Consider the following 18,230-nt stretch of genomic DNA (forward strand, 5'->3'; position numbering starts at 1 on the left):
CCCAAAGCAGGGGCAGTGTTCTGGTTTGAAAGCAAAATCGATGGGAGATTCCAAGTCAGAAATACAATTTAATATGAATAGGGAAAAAAACCCAAATACATGCAATAATACAAACAAAAAACCACTGACAGAGTCAGAATATAACCTGACACCCTGCTGGTGAGGGTGGTGGCAGCAGTCCAGATGAAATGGTCTTGTTGTGGTGATCCTGTAGAAACAATCTGGTAGCTCTTGTCCTCTGGAAAACAGTGGGTAAGGGCTGCCATTCCTCTAGGAATCTAGTGGAAACACTGCTTGTAGTGTCCCAAAACCTCAGATTATATCCATGTGGGGATGCTTAGCTCCTCTCCCCTGGCTGGAGCATCTCACCATGTGCTGATGTCATTCTGTGAGTCATGAGGTGGATCCATTAAACAGAAATGGCTCCTGGAGGGAGTTGTCTCTGCGTCATGCAGAAAGGCATTGATTGGCCCATTAAAAGGAGGTAAGGAAAAAACAATGCCCCTCCTGGTTTCAACAGCTCTTGAGGATGGTAATAGAATGCATTTTTACATCTTTATATTGTAACCTAGGACATAATCCACCCCTTGTTCTATTACCATCTATACTCAAACCAGCATACCCTTACAGATATACATATATATATCTATATCTATATCTATATACTTATAGATATATATATATAATACAGAATTAAACTTTACACACAGTTCTCACTTAAAATTAGGTCTCCTTGTTGTACACAATGGGTTTCCCCATCTTTCTGCAATACCCACCAAGTGGGACCAGGTCCTTGAGCAAAAACAATTCCATGGATGCATATACCCCTACCTTCAGTGGGATTAGTACAAACAGTGTTTCCTAAAATACTTGTCATGTGTACCACAGGGACTTTATCTCCATCCACTGTGGGCAGGGGTTCAGACTGGGCAGGACCAGCTCAATTGATGGATCCTCAGGTGTTGACCATCCAGGTGGCCTTTGCTAAGTTCATTTCCCAATTTCTGAATGTTCCCCCACCAAGTGCCTTTAAGGTAAGCCTTAAGTAGTCCATGGCATTGTTCAACTTTCCTGGCAGCTGGTGCATGACAGGGGATATGATATATCCATTCAATACCATGTTCCCTGGCCCAGGTGTTGATAAGGCTGTTCTTGAAATGGGTTCTGTTGTCTGATTCAATTCTCCCAGGGGTGCCATGTCTTTACAGTTCTTGCTTTTCTAGGCCCAAGATGGTGTTTTGGGCAGTGGCGTGAGGCACGGGGTGGGTTTCTGACCATCCTGTGGTGGCTTCCACTATGGTCAGCATGTAGTGCTTGCCTTGGCAGCTTTGGGGAAGCGTGATGTAGTCATTTTGCCAGGCTTCCCCACACCTGTACTTCAACCATTGCCCACCGTACCACAGAGGCTTCACCCGACTGGCCTGTTTGATTGCAGCACAGGTCTCACAGTTGTAGATGACCTGTGAGATGTTGTCCATGGTAAGGTCCACCCCTTGTTCACAGGCCCATCCGTAAGTTGCATCTTTTCCCTGATGACCAGAGGCATCATGGGCCCAATGAGCTAGGAATGATTCTCCCTTGTGCTGCCAGTCTAGATCCACCTGTTGTACTTTCACCTTGGCAGCTCGGTCCACCTGCTCGTTGTTGTGAAGCTCTTCATTGGCCTGACTCTTGGGTACGTGTGCATCCACGTGTCGAATATTCATGGTCAGCCTTTCTACTTGGGTGGCAATGTCCTGCCAAATCTCGGTGGCCCAGATGGGTTTCCCTCTGCCAGTTGGCCTTTTTCCAGTGATCCAGCCATCCCACAGAGCATTAGCTACCATCCATGAGTCAATGTGGAGATAGAGCCTCTGCCACTTCTCTTTTGGCAGTATCCAAAGCCAGCTGGACAGCTTTATGCTCTGCAAGCTGACTCCATCCACCTTGTCCCTCAGCAGCTTGTGTAACTCGTCGTGTAGGGCTCCATTCTGCAGCTTTCCATTTCTGGTTAGTGCCTGCAATTCAGCAGGAGCCATTAGTGAAGAGGGCATATTGTCTGTCAGGCTCTGGTAGCTCATTATATGGTGGGGCTTCCTTGGCATGTGCCACTTGCTTCTCTTCTTCAGAAGAACATGAGCCAAAAGTCTCCCCTTCAGGCCGGTTTGTTATAATTCCCAGAATCCCCTGGTGATTTGGATTTCCAATACAGGCGTGCTGGGTGATGAAGGCAATCCATTTGCTCCATGTGGTGTTGGTGGCGCGATGTGTGGAGGGCACCTTGCCTTTAAACATCCACCCCAGCACTGGTAGCCAGGGTGCCAGAAGCAGCTGCATTTCAGTGCCAGTTACTTCTGAGGCAGCTTGAACTCCTTCATAGGCAGCCAAGATTTCCTTCTCTGTGGGAGTGTATATCTCTTCAGAGCCTTTGTAGCTCTGTCTCCAGAATCCCAGCGGTTGACTGAGTCTCCCCAGACACCTTCTGTCAAAGGCTCCAGGAAAAAGCATGGTTCCCAGCTGCAGAGTAAAGCATGTTCTTCACCTCTGGTCCTGTCCTGACTGGGCCAAGGGCAACCGCATGAGCAATCTCCTGCTTGATCTGGGCAAAAGCTTGTTGTTGTTCAGGGCCCCAGTGGAAATCATTCTTTTTGTGGGTGACCAGGAAAAAAAGGCTCACAATCTGGTTATACTCAGGAATGTGCATTCTCCAAAAGCCTATGGCACCTAGGAAAGCTTCTGTTTAGCTCTTGTTGGTTGATGGAGACATAGCAGTGATTGTGTTGATTACCTCTGTTGGGGTCTGATGACTTCCATCTTACCACTTGACTCCTAGAAACTGAATTTCTTGAGCTGGTCCCTTAAACTTGCTTCACTTAATGGCAAAACAAGCTCTCAGCAGAATCTGGATAATCTTCTCTCATTTTTTGTAGACTTCCCCTGCTGTGCTCCCCCATACAATGATGTCATCAATACACTGTAGATGTTCAGGAGCCTTGCCTTTTTCCTTTTGCAGGCTGGATCAGTCCATGGCAGATGGTGGGACTATGCTTCCACCCCTGGGGGAGTTGGTTCCAGGTGTACTGCACTCCCTTTCACGTGAAGGCAAACTGAGGCCTGCATTCTGCTGCCAAAGGAATGGAGAAGAAGGCATTGGCAATATCAATGGTGGTGTACCACTTTGCTGCCTTGGACTCCAGCTCATACTGAAGCTCCAACATGTCTGGCACGGCAGCACTCAGTGGTGGTGTGACCTCATTCAGGCCACAGTAATCTGCCGTCAGTTTCCATTCTCCACTGGACTTAAGCACTGGCCATATAGGGCTGTTGAAAGGTGAACAAGCCTTGCTGACCACCCCTTGGCTCTCCAGTTTACAAATCATCTCATGCATGGGAATCACAGAGTCTCTGTTGGTACAATATTGCTGACGGCGTACTGTTGCTGTTGGTACCTGTTGTTTTTCAACTCTCAGCAGTCCCACAGCAGAGGGGTTGTCTGAGAGACCAGGCAAGGTATTCAGTTTTCTGATGTCTTCTGTCTCTACAGCAGCTATCCTGAAAGACCAACGATGTCTTTTTGGGCCTTTGAAATATCCATTTCTGAGATAGACTATGCCAAAGATTCATGGGGCCCCTGGGCCAGTCACGATGGGTTGTTTCTGCCACCCATTCCCAGTAAAACTCACTTTGGCCTCCAATACAGTCAGCTGCTGGGATCCTCCTGTTACCCTGGAAATAGAAATGGATTCTGCTACTACATACCTTGATGGCATCAGGGAACATTGGGCACTGGTGTCAACAAAAGCCGTATATTTTTGTGGGTCAGCTGTGCCAGGCCATCAGATCCACACAGTCCAATAAATCAGATTGTCCCTGTCCTCTACCTGGCTAGAGGCAGGGCCCCTCTATTCCTGGTCGTGACACACATTGCTCTCTTCCTGTCAATAGGTTCCCGAGGTTCCTTCAAGAGGATCAGTCATATCACCATTTCTATATTGTCTGCAATTCTGTGTGCAAGAGACTGGAGCAGCGTTGACTGTAGATGAGCTTCTTGTGTTAGCTGTTCCTCTTTTCAGTTCACGTACCTGGGCTGCTAAGGAGGAGGTGGGTTTTCCATTCCACTTCTTCATGTCTTCTCCATGCTCCTGAAAAAAAAATCAGAGGCTACCTCGTGGAGTGTATCCTCTCCCCTTGGCTGGGGGATGTCAGCTCCTAAGGGCAGAGACTCCTGTTGGTTCTGGCAAGATGTGGTAGATTTCTTCCTTAAGTTTCTTTTTTAGTTTCTGGTGGCCCTCTTCAATGAAGCTCCAGACTTGCTCAGCCAGCCTTGTTTCCATGGATGAGACATGGGTACGATATGGGGCGGTGACAGTGTCCTTGTAAATTCTTTGTGTATTGGCCAAGACGCCCACCCTGTCCTCGCCTTCCCTCCACTGTAGTAGTGCCAGGTAGCGGGAGTACATCTCTGGTCCAAGCTGTGCAAATCTCAACCACATTTGCAATGTGCACTGGACACAATCTGAGCTTTCAGGAAATCTCTCATCTTCTGAGAAAATTATCTCCAGTACAGCCAATTCCCTCAGGCATTGGATACCTTGTTCCATTGTGCTCCATTTTCTTTGGTACCCCAGAGGTCTTCTTTACAAAGGTATCTGTCCCTCACACTTGTCAGCAGTTACTGCCAGAGGCTGAGAGTTTCTTGGGCTCTCCCGATCCCTTGGTCAATGACCACAGCCCGGGACAGCGATCCCAGTTGCCTGGCCTCACTTCCATCCAGAGTGGTGTCATTGGCTGCAGCATCTCAGATGCAGAGCAGCCAGGTCAGGATGGACTCGTTCGTTTGGCGGGTGAATTCCCTCCGCAGGTCACACAGCTCGCACAGGGATAGAGTGAGTGATGATTTCTGGCTCTGTCTCTTCCGCTGGGTGCGAGGGTCCTGCCACATCCTCATCAGTCACTATGTGGACTGATTTGCACTTTGATTTCTTCTTCTGAACGGGGGCAACTGCTACTGGTTCAGGCTATTCTGGTTCGGAGACAGTCTGTGTGGAGATGCTGATGGCACTTTTGGTTTCTTCCTCCTCTGTGACAGTCTGTGCAGACACAGACACTGTGGCTTTGCTTTTGGTTTCTTCCTCCTCTGTGACAGTCTGTGGACATGGATGCTGTTGTTTGGCATTTGGTTCTTTCCTCCTCTGTGTCATTCTGTGCAGACTCAGATGCTGTCTTTTTGCTTCTCTTTTTCCCTTCCTCAGGAAGATGCTGCACCACACCATGTAGTGTTTTGTTTCTAAGCATGCTGCAGGCTGTGCAGAAAAGGCAAAGCAGAACTAGCAACACTATGCTGTCCTTGGCATCCAGAGAGAACTCAGCATTTTCAAAAACTGCTGTGTCAAGCCTTAGAGACTGGAAAAAGTAATTCTTTACCCCTCCCCCCAGGAGCTGGGTGTGATTGGTGAGGCCCCGGACACAGCAGCCTAAATTAGGACAAGCAAACAAAATTGAGTACACATTCCAAATTATGTTCATTGCCCCAGAGGTTATCATGCAATAGATATAATAGACCAATAAAACAATTTTTCTTGCTGTATAAACCATACCCTGGTTTACATAAGAGCATTAAAATTGGCAGATAATTCCCCATGTGTGGAAAAATATACAGAGCTAGCTATAAGAACCTTATAAGCATGTTGAGCATCATAGCCAAAAGGTGGCTTCTACAATACAAAACTGTAATTCTGAGTTTTCTCAGTACCTCCCACCTTACGTTGGGTGCGAAAATTTATGTTCTGGCTTGAAAGCAAAACCAGTGAGATACTCCAAGTCAGAAATACAATTTATTAGGAAAAAACCAAAAACAAAATACATGCAATAATACAAAAGAAAAACCACTGACAGAGTCAGAACACAACCTGACACCCTGTTGGTCAGGGTGTTGGGAGCAGTCCAGATGGAATGGTGGCTGCAGTGCTTCTGGAGTGGCAGATGTGGTTCTGTTGGGGCAGTGATCCTGTAGAAGGGTATAGTCATCATCTGAAGATCCAGTGGAAAAGGCAGCTGTTCCTCTGGGAATCCAGTGGAAAGGCAGTTTGTTCTGTCCTAAATCCCAGACTATACCCAGGTGGGGATGCTTAGCTCCTCCCCCCAGGTGGAGCATCTCACAACGGGCTGATATCATTTGGTGAGTGATGTGGTGGGTCCATTGAACAGAAATGGTTCCTGGAGGGAGTTATGTCTGCGTCTTGCAGAAAGGCATTGATGGGCCCATTCACAGGAGATAAGGAAAAAACAATGCCCCTCCTGGTTTCAACAGTTCTTGAGGATGGGAATAGAATACATCTTTATATTGTAACCTAGGACATGTATCACTGATGGAAGGGTGGGATGGAACAACCTCACATTTGGTGTCATCACTCAGGGTCATTCCATGCTCTGCTGGGACTTTCCCAAGGGCTGGTAGTGTTGGCTTCAGGAACACTTTGGGCAATGGCTGTGGGACTGAGGGCTTGGTGAAAAACAAGAACGGTTGCCATTCTTGTATTTACAGTGTTTTGCTACATGACCAGATTTCCCGCAGTTATAACAGTTTCCACTGCCTTTAATACCTTCTGTATTGTGGGGAAGCACGTTTGCTGCAACCAATGCTTCCATTGCACCCTGGCCGGTGGCCTTGGCTAGGCTGGAGTCACAGTCTGAGACCACTTAGCAAATGAAAGCGTCTGAGCGATGGTTGACTCAGGATCCAGGGGAAGGGCATGCAGAACCTTTTTGCAGTCAATACTGGCATTACAGGACCCTAATTTGCTAATAAACTAATCTCAGACCTTTTGATTGTCCACCTGTTTTTCCAGCACTTTCATAAGGTGATCTACACACTTGATACAGCTCTTTTCCAGGCCTTGGTGAATGCCAGTGAAGTCATTGTGGGATGTAGAAGCATCGGGTGTTTGGAGGAGGAGAGTGGGCCATGCAGCACCTTTGAGATCTTCCAGTATTAACCAGGGAAGGACTTCAGCCTGATATTGCAGCAGTATAGTCTCCTTCCCTGGTAATGCGGTCCATTGTGAGGTGTTGTTCCCCTTCTTCCTTAACATAACCTTTTGGTAATTCATTGTTTATTTATCCAAAGTCCTTTCCACAAAATAAACTCAGCAGGTGACAATATAATTTTCATACACTGTTTTAAATTGAACAGTACCATCGTGTGGGCAGTAAATGTTGTGTCCAGCAAATTGTTAAACTGGGGAGAACCCCTCCCATAATCTTTTGCATCCTCTACTAAATCCTTCATTTCCCTGTGGGAAATAGATTCCCATTTAGCTTTTGGTCCTACTTATACTGCACAGGTGTTACCTGAATCTTGCATACCACCTCCCAGTCCCCCTCCTTTGTGACTTTTCTCTGCATCCTCTGCCAAGAATCCTTGGGCTCATCCTCACTCTCAGATAAGCTATCGCTCTCTTCCTCTGTAGAGGAAGAGGGTCTGCTGGCAGATGCACCGGCCTTTAGGCTGAGTGGCAATGACCAGTGTCAAAGGCCTTTGGTAGTCAAAATGGCTTCTTTCTGGCTGGCCCCACATCTGGTTCCAGTGATGTTGGAACCAGAAGAGCCTGGACTGGAGGAGGGGCCCAGAAGTGGAGAGGTGGAGCCCATGTGGGGGAGGAGCTTTCTAGTGGCAGGTGAGGGACCTGCTGCAGGGGTGGAACTTGATGTCAAGGTAGATCCCTTTGCAGGGGAGGCCACCCAAAATCAAAGGCGAGAAATGAGGACGAAGGTGGGAAATGGGGATAAAGGCGGGAGGGAATCTAAAATGGTGGTCTCTCTCACAGGAGTATTGCCATTTTGTGATTTATATGAACAGGGATTAGGACCAGGGGATGCAGGAATGTGGGCGAGGGAAGATCTCAGGGTGGCCTGGCTACTACCACCCTGAGGAGAGGATGGAAAAGGAGGGGAGATGGCAGGAAGCAGATGGCTTGTCTGTGCCAAAGGGCGGGCTCCATCTCCCGTCCTTTTCTTATGGAACATGGTTTGGGAAGGTGTGGGTGGGTTGAATAAACCAGGAAAAAGGATTGAAACCATGAACTCATGAACAATCCCATGAATTGAATGAAACAACGGATATAATTTCCCAACTTTTAACATCCCTTGTGTTTGTAAAATATAAAGCTTTTCCCCAACAGCATCCCAAAACGATAATTGATAGATAGAATCAACAGAGATATCAGGAAACTTCCTAAACAACCAGTGAACAAAATGTTTTAAACTCCCCTCAGAAAACACACTCCCCTCTAAATTCAAAACTCCCTGAAACTTAACAAAAACATCCTTTTCAGCTTGGGACTGAGTATTTCCCATAGGTTCCCCCAATGGAAGAGGGAATGCCCACCCACAGGAACAGAAAATCAAAACCTCAAACCCCTGACCTCTGCCACTCAGTCACTCAGTCTCTCAGGCACAATCTTCAGCTGAAGTGGTTTTGTGGGGCTGTCAGTGAAGCTCATCCCATGGATGTTTAGGGGATTGTCGACTTCTTCTTCAGTGACACTCAATAAAACTTGAGTCTCACTTCAGTGTTGCAGCTGACCCAAAGGTGTACAGCTTCCAGTGGAGGCTGGCTGGGAGGATCACTGCTGGAGAGGCTCACAGAGACCTCAACGAGTCATGTCCCTGTTCAGGTGCCACACCTAGTGATGAGGTGCTACTGAGGCCCCTGGAGTGTCCGGCACTCTTGAGCCCAAAGCTCACTGCTACCTCAGAAAGCTGCCAGAATAGGCAGGATGGGTCTTGGTATGATCTCCAGCAAACTGGGTGTATTGGTACAGGAACAGGGTACAGAGCAAAAAGAGTCCAGGGGAAAAAACTGAGGGCACAGGGTCTTATACAGAATAGTGAGGGTGGAGCTGAGGGTCAGGGGACCCCTGGATACAGGGAAAAATGGTGCAGATGAGGGATCAGAGGTCAGGTCTGCCAGCAGGGAAACAGGGGTGGAGGAATGCAGGGAAATAGGGCCAATGAAGGGACAGAGAGAGGAGAACATTCTAGGGACTAACCAAACATGGGAAATAGGCGTTGAGATGGGAGAATTAGGCTAAAGGGCCAATGGGGAATCAAAACTTTACATAAATCAGCATGTGCATGCAAAGATCTATGGGAGAAGCAAGTTTCTCACCTTAACATGAAAGCCTATTCCTCTTACTTGGGACCAGCCCTTCATGCCTGGGGACTGAGACTCCAATGGTTGCCCCTGGGCCTCCACACACCCTCACAGCTGGCCCAGGGCAAGTCTGGAGTGCTCTTGGTGGCATCTTGGGCTTGGCACACCATTGAGGAGGGTATCTCTTCTCAGTGGGGAACTTAGGAGTTTTAGATTGTTAAAATAAAAGAAGACAAAGCTCTCTTTGCCTTAGTGCAGCCAGTTTTCGAAGCAAAGCTGACCCCAGGTGACAGAGGAGAGACAGGATAAGAGGCTGGGGAATGTGGACCAAGATCATCCATGGCCAGACCTCAAGGCACAGCTTCTCTGACCAGGCCAGACCTCCTCAGGAGAGTCCCTGGGTCAATATCAGTCACAGAATGCTGATATCGGCTCGAACAAGAAAAAGATGCGCTTTAAAATAGGAATGTAGATTTATAAAAAGCTCTTTGAAATATTTTCCCATAATGATAAAAAAGAATTTCATTATGAATTGCACAAGAGCAGGGGGAAATCAAGACAGAGCCATGGTTTGTCAGGACTTGCTTGATCCTAATGAGCCCCGGGGTGCATTTGGAGCTGAGCTCTGGAACTTTAGGGCCTGAGAGGAGATTGCACAAACCTTTCCAGGAGTCAAAGGCAGAAAAAAACCCCAAAGTGTCTCAAAGCATGAATGGGGCCCACTGAGGTCCATGCCCAACACAGGCTCCTCATAGACTCCTTGGAGGACAAAACAAGAGGCCAGGATGGCACAAAAACCTCTCAGAGTCTCAGTGTGGAAAGGAAAATCCAAAGTACCTTAAAAACCTTGAGTATCTCAAAGTATTAATGAGCCCCATTGAGTATCAGTACAAAGCTCTCAAGGGACTAATTACAGCAGATAATTGGAGGCCATGATTGCACAAACCTCTCAGAGACTCCAAGGCAAAAGCCAAACCCAAAGTCCTTTGAAAAACCTGCAGTCCCTGGGAGCATGAAGGAGCCCCCAGGGCCATTGCTGAGCAAGGCTCCCCAGGGACTCCTTCCAGCAGATCCTTGAGGCCACTGGGATGTGGGCTAGGGGGGGAATGCTGAGGGCAGGACAAGGGGCTGACAGTGCCCAGCCTGGCTGGGGCTGTGCCAGGAGGCCCCAGTGCCTGAGGACAAGGTGTCTCCTCCCAGCCCTTGGTGGCACAGACCCTGCTGTGGCCCAGGGCACCAAGACTTGGCTTCTCTTTGTCCCCTCCTGTCATCACTGCCTCTAGTTCTCTGCTCTGCCTGGGGCCTGGGGACACTTTCTCAGTGCTGTCCCTCAGTGGGACCCATTAAAAGTGAAAGAAACTTTGGAGTGTGATTCTGACTTGCAGTTCTGAAGAAGTTTCTTTAGCTCCCTCTCAGGGACTGATGTTCAGGGCCTGAGCACAAAGCCCCAGAGGGTCATTAAAGTCCTTGTGCTGTGTCTCTGCTGCTGAGCTGGGCTGGGCTCCTGGCAAAGAGGCAGCTTCTGGAAACAAAGCAGAGCTTGAAAAGCACATTTCTGATGTTGAGCAGCTCTTCTGCCAGCCCAGCAGGGCTGGGGCACTGCTTGCAGCCACCCTAGGCACAGCACAGAGGCACAGAGAGCTTCAATCAGTCAGGGCTGGGAAGGTGCTGAGAAGTGCCTGGGGCACAATCACTGCCAGCCCTTGGCACAGGAACCTCTGGCTGCAGGACAATGCAGCTGCAGCTCCTGGAGCCATCTCCTAAAGCTGGAACATCCCAATGCCTGCAGACTCAGTGAGCAGAACTCTGAGTATTTATGGTAAAGGGCAGGTGAAATGCTTATGAAGTCCTGACATGCTGAGGGCTCCTGCTTAGTCGTAGAATATTCCCAATACAAGCATTTTGATAAAAATTTGGAGATTTCCTAAGACTTTGCATTCAGTTTCCTACTACTGCATAATTGCAGGGAGGGGTGGATAAATATTAAAGGTTAATTTAAATTTATTACTTAATAATTCTAGCAAGAGCTTGAGACATCTGAACTGTTCTTTTTAGTGATCAGTAGTTACACAGGAGATCCCTAATGTTCTTTCAACCACTCTGCCCATGGACAGCACCAGCATCACCTTTGCTGGACCCATCAGGCTCAATCTGAGCTGTCCTTTCTCCAAGCTGCAAACAGAACCTGCCCCCAGCCAGTGCCTACAAACAGGCAGGGTTCTGTCAGGCCAAGGAGAGTGCACAGAGATTTGGGGTCTGTGAGTGCTGGCAGGGTGAGATCAGGCACAGGAGGCAGGAGGAAAATCTCCAGGAAGCAGAGAGAGGATCAGGCAGTGAGAGAAAACAAAACCCAGAAATGTTGTGGCAGGGAGAGTTTAGAGATCCCCACAGGATCCCCTCCAATGCAGCCCCTCCCTCTGAACAAGCTCCCTCCCTCCTGTCCCCCCAGCCAAGCCTCTGCCCTCAGGGCTGGGGCTCCAAGGTGTGCAGCCCCTCCTGTGCAGGCAGAGCTGCAGCAGAGCCGTGGGGCAGCTCTGCAGCCCCGGGCCCAGTTCCCTCTGCAGGGCACAGGGCTGGGAGCAGCTGCCCAGCCCTGGGGGCTCTGGCAGGGGCCACAGCTGGTTCAGGGTGACTCTGTCCCCAGTGCCCGGCTCTGGGCAATGCTCTCAGTGCAGCCAGGGAAGGAGTTGCATTCCCTTAATCCAATGCCATCATAAGGACACTTGGAAGTCTCCCTGAGATTTCAGTCCAAGCTGGGAGATTCCAGGATGCAGGATGCAAACCTGTCCTAGAGCATCTCTGAGTTATTAGATTGATGGGGAAAGGCAGAGGTGTTGTGACACTGAAAATGCTGCTGGGTTGGTGAAATGAGCAACGTGAGTCCTTGGGTACAAAGGTGGAGCTGGGCTGTGGTGGATCTGTCTGCTCTCTGCAGTACCTTGTGACACTTTAGAGTAAGCAAAGGAAGGTGATCGCTCTCCACCTGAGAAAGATTAAAGCCCATATAAACTCTGAAAAGGTCAGAATGACAGACCATCAACCCTCTCTCTCCACATACAACTTTAAAATTAAAGAACTTTCTCTGTTCTCCCTGAGTTGCAGAAATAATGCTGAGAGTGTTTGATATCCAAGAACACCAGAAGAGACATGGGGGGAGCTTTAAAAGAAAACCTCTGAAATCTTAAACACAGAAGCCTTTCCGTGTGTTTTATAAATGAGGGTGTATAGGAAATGGCTTTGCTTTTCCTTACTGGTGTCTCCTCTAACTCTTCCTTGTCCTTTCTCCATGAACAGGTCCCCAAGTGCAGCCACGGCAAATGTCCAATAGCAGCTCCATCAGCCACTTCCTCCTGCTGGCATTGGCAGACACGCGGCAGCTGCAGCTCCTGCACTTCTGCCTCTTGCTGGCCATCTCCCTGGCTGCCCTCCTGGGCAACGGCCTCATCATCAGCGCCGTAGCCTGCGGCCACCACCTGCACACGCCCATGTTCTTCTTCCTGCTCAACCTGGCCCTTGCTGACCTGGGCTGCATCTGCACCACTGTCCCCAAAGCCATGCACAATTCTCTCTGGGACACCAGGACCATCTCCTACACAGGATGTGCTGCACAGCTCTTTTTTTTTGCATTTTTCATCTCAGCAGAATTCTGCCTCCTGACCATCATGTGCTACGACCGCTACGTGTCCATCTGCAAACCCCTGCACTACGGGACCCTCCTGGGCAGCAGAGCTTGTGCCCACATGGCAGCAGCTGCCTGGGCCAGTGCCTTTCTCAATGCTCTCATGCACACAGCCAGTACATTTTCCCTGCCCCTGTGCCATGGCAATGCCCTGGGCCAGTTCTTCTGTGAAATCCCCCAGATCCTCAAGCTCTCCTGCTCAAACTCCAACCTCAGGGAACTTGGACTTCTTGTGTTTTCCATCTGCTTAGCACTGGGCTGTGTTGTGTTTGTTGTTTTCACCTATGTGAAGATCTTCAGGACTGTGCTGAGGATCCCCTCTGCCCAGAGACGGCACAAAGCCTTTTCCACCTGCCTCCCTCACTTGGCCGTGGTCTTTCTGTTCATCATCACAGCCACATTTTCTGACTTGAAGCCCCCGTCCATCTCCTCCCCATCCCTGGATCTGGGCCTGTCAGTTCTGTACTCAGTGGTGCCTCCAGCCCTGAACCCCCTCATCTACAGCCTGAGGAACCAGGAGCTCAAGGCTGCAGTGTGGAGACGGTTGATGGGATGGTTTAAGCAACATTAAACTGCTGACCAGTTTCTGCAAATCACTTGTAATAAAAGCTGTTTTTGATACTTCTTGTTGGTTTAATATCTGAGGTAATTTTTTTTTGTGTTACTTTTTCCATATTGTCCACAAAGAAATGTAATTTTTTTGTTCTTCCTCATTTTCATTGTCTCCATCTTCCCTGTGGCCACAGACTGTGTCATTGAGGGGCTGCGCTCTCAGTGGCTTTCGAGGAACTAAAAGATCTCCCAGCAAAGTTTTCTGCAGAGGTGCCCTTTAGTTTCCTTCCCTGGAGCTGCAGCAGCAATGTCTGTGTGCAGAGCTGGGGGCAGATCAGTGCTGGCACAGCAGCTGTGCCCAGCAGCAGCAGCACTTGGTGGTGCCAGTGCTGCTCCCGTGGCCCTGCCCCACTGCCCCGGTGGCCCTGGTGTTTCTGTAGGGCCTGAGTGCTCTCGGGGCCGGGCACAGCCCTGGGGGTGGCAGTGCCAGGGCTGCAGCAGGGACAGGCCATGGGCACTGCTGGGGCAGCACTGACACCTCAGGCCAGGCTCTGGGGGCTCCAGGCTCTCTCATTAACACACCCAGGCCAATGCTCAGCACAGAAAACCCCCGTGAGCAGCCCCAGGGTGGCCGTGGGCAGGCTGGGGGCAAACAGCACGGCTGGGGCTCTGCAAGGGCCCTGGGGGAGATGGGAAGAAGCAGCAGAGCAGGGGCTGATCCATCCCCAGTGCACTGGACAGCCCAGGGCAGCGTCCCAGAGTGTCCCCATGGAGCTGCCAACAACATCCCCCCTCTGCAGCCCTGGCCTCTCCCCCAGCTCACTCAGGTGCCCCATCCTTGCAGGCACAGACACGGCAGCACTGGCTCAGGAGCCCCTGTTTGCATTGCACAGAGCAGGGGGAGCATCCCCATGCTGTTGGTGTGGGGACATGAACCTGAGGGAGCACAAATGCCATCAGCCCCTGGGGCCAGCAAGGGCTGGGGGACACCAGGGAAACCACTCAGCTTTGTCCTGGCCTCTGCACTCAGCCAGAAAGTTTGTTCCCATCAGCTGGGAGTTTCCTGTCCCACTGCAGACGCTGTTGCTCAGAGCCAGGGCTGCCTGGCAGCCACCCCCAAACTGCCCTGGGCATTTCCCTGGCTTCACCTTTGCTTTCTTTATTCTTACTGCTGCAGATTTCTTTCTATTTCCCCCTCCATCTCCTCCCCTGCAAACAGCCCATCCTTGTTTGCCTTTTCCTCTCTGGCCCCACTCCCCATTGCAGTTCCTGACTTGGCACCATGGGAACGTCCCTTGGGGAGCAGGATCATCCTACAAGTGCTGCAGGAATTGTCTGCAGGCTCCTGCAGTGCCTGGTGCTGCATCCTTGCCAGAGGCACCACAGGCCAGGGGGGCACATCTGGGCTGCTGTGTCTGGCTCTGGGGCTCCCTGTTCTGGGCAATGAGGAGGAGCTGCAGAGGCTCTGCAGGACTGACAGGATGGGCTTTGGGGCTGGCAGGAGAAGCTGAAGGACCTGGGCTGCTGGAGCTTCTGAAGAGGAGGCCCAGGGCTCATCCTGCAACTGCTCCGAGGGTGGTTTCAGAGAATCACAGAATCAGCAGGGTTGGAAAATACTTTGGAAATCATCAAGTCCAACTTGTGCCATGACACTGCCTTGTCTCCCCTGAGCCTTCTCTATTCCAGGATAAACAACCCCAGCTCCCTCAGCCCCTACTGACAAGACTTGTGTTTCAGACCCTTCCCCAGCCTTGTTGCCCTTCTCTGGACACGCTCCAGCCCCTCCATGTCCTTCCTAAATTGTGGGGCCCAGAACTGGACACAGCACTCGAGGTGCTGCCCAAGCAGTGCCCAGCACAGGGGAAGAATCACTGCCCTGCTCCTGCTGGCCACACCATTCCAGATCCAGGCCAGGAGCCTTTGGCCTTCTTGGCCACCTGGGCACACTGCTGGCTCATGTCCAGCCTGCTGTCCATCAGTCCCTGCAGGTCCCTTTCTGCCTGGCTGCTCTCCAGCCACTCTGTCCCCAGCCTGTAGTGCTGCAGGGGTTGTTGTGGCCAAAGTGCAGGATTTGGCACTTGGACTGGTTAAACCTCACCTTGTTGGATTTGGGCCCTGGATCCAGCCTGTCCAGGGCCCTGTGCAGACCCAACCTACCGTCCAGTAAATCAACACTCCCAGCCAATTTGGTGTCACCAGGGTTCCATGAGGCCCCAGAGTGTCCCAATGGACTCCAGGATTCCATGAGGCTTTCCAGTGTCACAATGTCCCTTTAGTTCCATGGGAGCCCTCGGTGTCACAAAGTCCCTTGGATCCTTGGCCCCCATAGTGTCACAATGGCCCTTTGTCCCCCAAGGCCCTTTAGTGCCACAATGGATCCTTGGTTCCATGAGGTCTGGCAGGGCAGCAATGCTCTCCTTGGTTCCACAGTGTCACAATGGCCTCTTGGTCCCAAGGACCACCATGATGTCCAACATGTTTCCTTCATTCCAGGAGTCCCTGAGGAGCAGCACTGGCCCCTTGGTTCCGTGGGGCCCTGCAGTGTCACAATGGCCCCATCATGACACCAGGTCCTGCTCTGTCACAATGCTCTGCATGGTTCCACAAGGCCCTGCAGGGTCACAGTGGCCTCCATGGTTCCACCAGGACCCAGACTGTCACCATGGACTCCTTGCTTCCATTCAACCCCACAGTGTCACCATGGCCCCTTGGCTCTGTGCTGCCATGTCATACACAGTGTCACCATGGTCCTCTCAGTGCCACCAGGTCCTGCAGTGTCACAATGGCCCCTTGCTTCCCCAGGGCCCTGCAGTGTCACAATCATCAGAGAATCAACCAGGCTGGAAAATACCTTGGAGAGCATCAAGTCCAACCTGGGACCCAACACCACCTTGTCACACAGACCATGGCACTGAGTGCCACATCCAGGCTTTCCTTAAACACCTCCAGGGATGGTGACTCACCCACCTCCCTGGGCAGCCCATTCCTGTGACCTTACATTGTTCTGTCCAACCAGTGCCAAGCACAGAGGAAAAATCACTGCCCTGGTCCTACTGGCCACACCATTCCTGATCCATAGGTGTACCAGAGGTTGGATGAGGGATATGGTGAGGTGGGGACAAAGTCTGATTACTTATCAGCCATGAAGGGTGTTGATCTTGTTACCTATTCAGACTGCATGAGAAGGTGCTGTAGGTCAATGTCAATTGGACATTGATGATACCAAGCGATAAACAGGAAAAGAAAAGAGGACAATAGTTCTCTCTGCCTTTTTTTTTTTTTTAATATAGCAGATTCCCTTTAAACACACTTCTGAAATTTGTTGAATTAACCACAGAAGAATTGAAAATTTGAATTAATCCTTGGGGCTTTTCTTGTTCAGGTGTTTTGAAACAAATGTTCATGAGCCTTTTTCAGTGAATTCCTGAACTGAAAAGCTCAAGAAAGAAGAGGCCTCTGGAGTAATAAAATTAATCAGTAATACAATTAATAAACCTCCAAGTGACTGAGAATCCATCCCCATCAGAGCAGCAATGAACAGAAATGGGCACAGCTTTGTGACTGCCCCAGCTCTGGGATGGGCCCTGGGCCTGGAGCAGGAGCAGCTCTGGAGGGCCCCAAGGCCGGGGCTCTTGTGCTGCCCTGGGCAGGTGGGATGGCAGCAGGGGCTGCAGAGCTCTCAGCACCTCAGCCAGAGGGGAGCAGGGCACCCAGGGAGCCTCCTTGTGCCTTGGCCAAGCCCCTTCCCCCATGGCTGGGGCTGAGTCCTGTGGCAGCTGCAGCTGCTGCTGTGCCCTTGCCAGGGGCTGAGGCCGTGGGGCAGTGCCCAGAGCAGCCTGGCCTGAGCAGAGCTGTGGGGCCAGAGCCGGCTGGGCTGGGCTGGGGAGAGGCCCTTGGTGCTGCCCAGAGCTCAGGGCAGCTGGGAGAGCTTGCAGGGAGCTGGGCTGGGCTCAGAGAGCCTGGCCCAGACACCATCAGTGTCCATCTCAGCCTGGCTGAGCGTGCAGGGGCAGGACTCAGGCCAGGCCTTGTGGGGCAGGGCCAGCGCCTGTGCCAGGCATTGAAAACAGGCAAGTGGCCCAGAGAGGAGGCTGCTCTGTGCCCTTGGGGGCATGGACAGAGCAGGGAGGGGGCCCAGGACATTTGTCAGCGCCAGCCTCTGTCCCCAGCCCTTGGCAGCCCTGGCTGCTGAGCCCAGCTCTGCCCTGGGCTGAGTTTGGCTGTGGCCCAGCTCCATCCTCCTGCGGGGCTCAGGGCCTGTTCCCGGCCATGGCCAGCCCTGGCTGCCTCTCTGCTGGCCCAGAGGCCGGCAGAGCCCGGGGCAGGGCTGTCTGTGCAGGCCCACAGGTGCCACGGGCTCTGCAGGAGCTGGCAGAGGCTGCCCAGCAGGGAGGCCATGGGGCACAGAGCCCCAAGGCTGCTGTGGGCACCACGGCACAGGGGCCGTTCCCAGCCGCAATGCTCCTGGCCTGGGCTGGGCCTGCACAGGGGCTGGGCCACCATGGCTGGGCCAGCACAGGCCACAAAGGGGCCACGCAGCCGCTGCCGGGGCTGACAGCAAGGCCAGGCACAGACAGGGAATTGCTGAGCATGGCCTGCGCTGGCCAGGGCTGACTGTGCCAAAGGCAGAGCTCAGCTGCCCTTGGGGGCTGCAGGAACAGCCCAGAGCCCAAAGAGCCTCCATGGCTGTGCTGGAGACCAAGGCTGCAGGAGGGAAATGCAGGGCTGCTGTGGGATGGGGAGGGCATTGAATTCCAGCACACACCTCAGCTCTCTGATGATCCTGGCACCATGCTGGGCCCTGTTCCAGACTGGAGCAGAGCAGATGTTGATGGGACAGGAGCCCTGTGGGGCTGTCAGAGACCT

The 18,230-nt window shown here is 51.5% G+C and overlaps 1 protein-coding gene across 1 annotated transcript; it reads left to right on the plus strand.

Moving 5' to 3' along the window:
- Positions 1–12,450: 12,450 nt before the first annotated feature.
- On the plus strand, positions 12,451–13,383 carry LOC127060595 (olfactory receptor 14J1-like). The gene has a single exon (XM_050984271.1). The coding sequence runs from the start codon at positions 12,451–12,453 to the stop codon at positions 13,381–13,383; it is 933 nt and encodes a 310-aa protein (XP_050840228.1).
- Positions 13,384–18,230: the final 4,847 nt, after the last annotated feature.

Source organism: Serinus canaria, chromosome 25 (genome assembly GCF_022539315.1).
Source record: "Serinus canaria isolate serCan28SL12 chromosome 25, serCan2020, whole genome shotgun sequence".
NCBI classification, from domain to species: Eukaryota; Metazoa; Chordata; class Aves; order Passeriformes; family Fringillidae; genus Serinus; species Serinus canaria.

Excerpts from the sequence above, each read along its gene's own strand:
- LOC127060595 (XM_050984271.1), top strand. The coding sequence starts at position 12,451 with ATGTCCAATAGCAGCTCCATCAGCCACTTCCTCCTGCTGGCATTGGCA.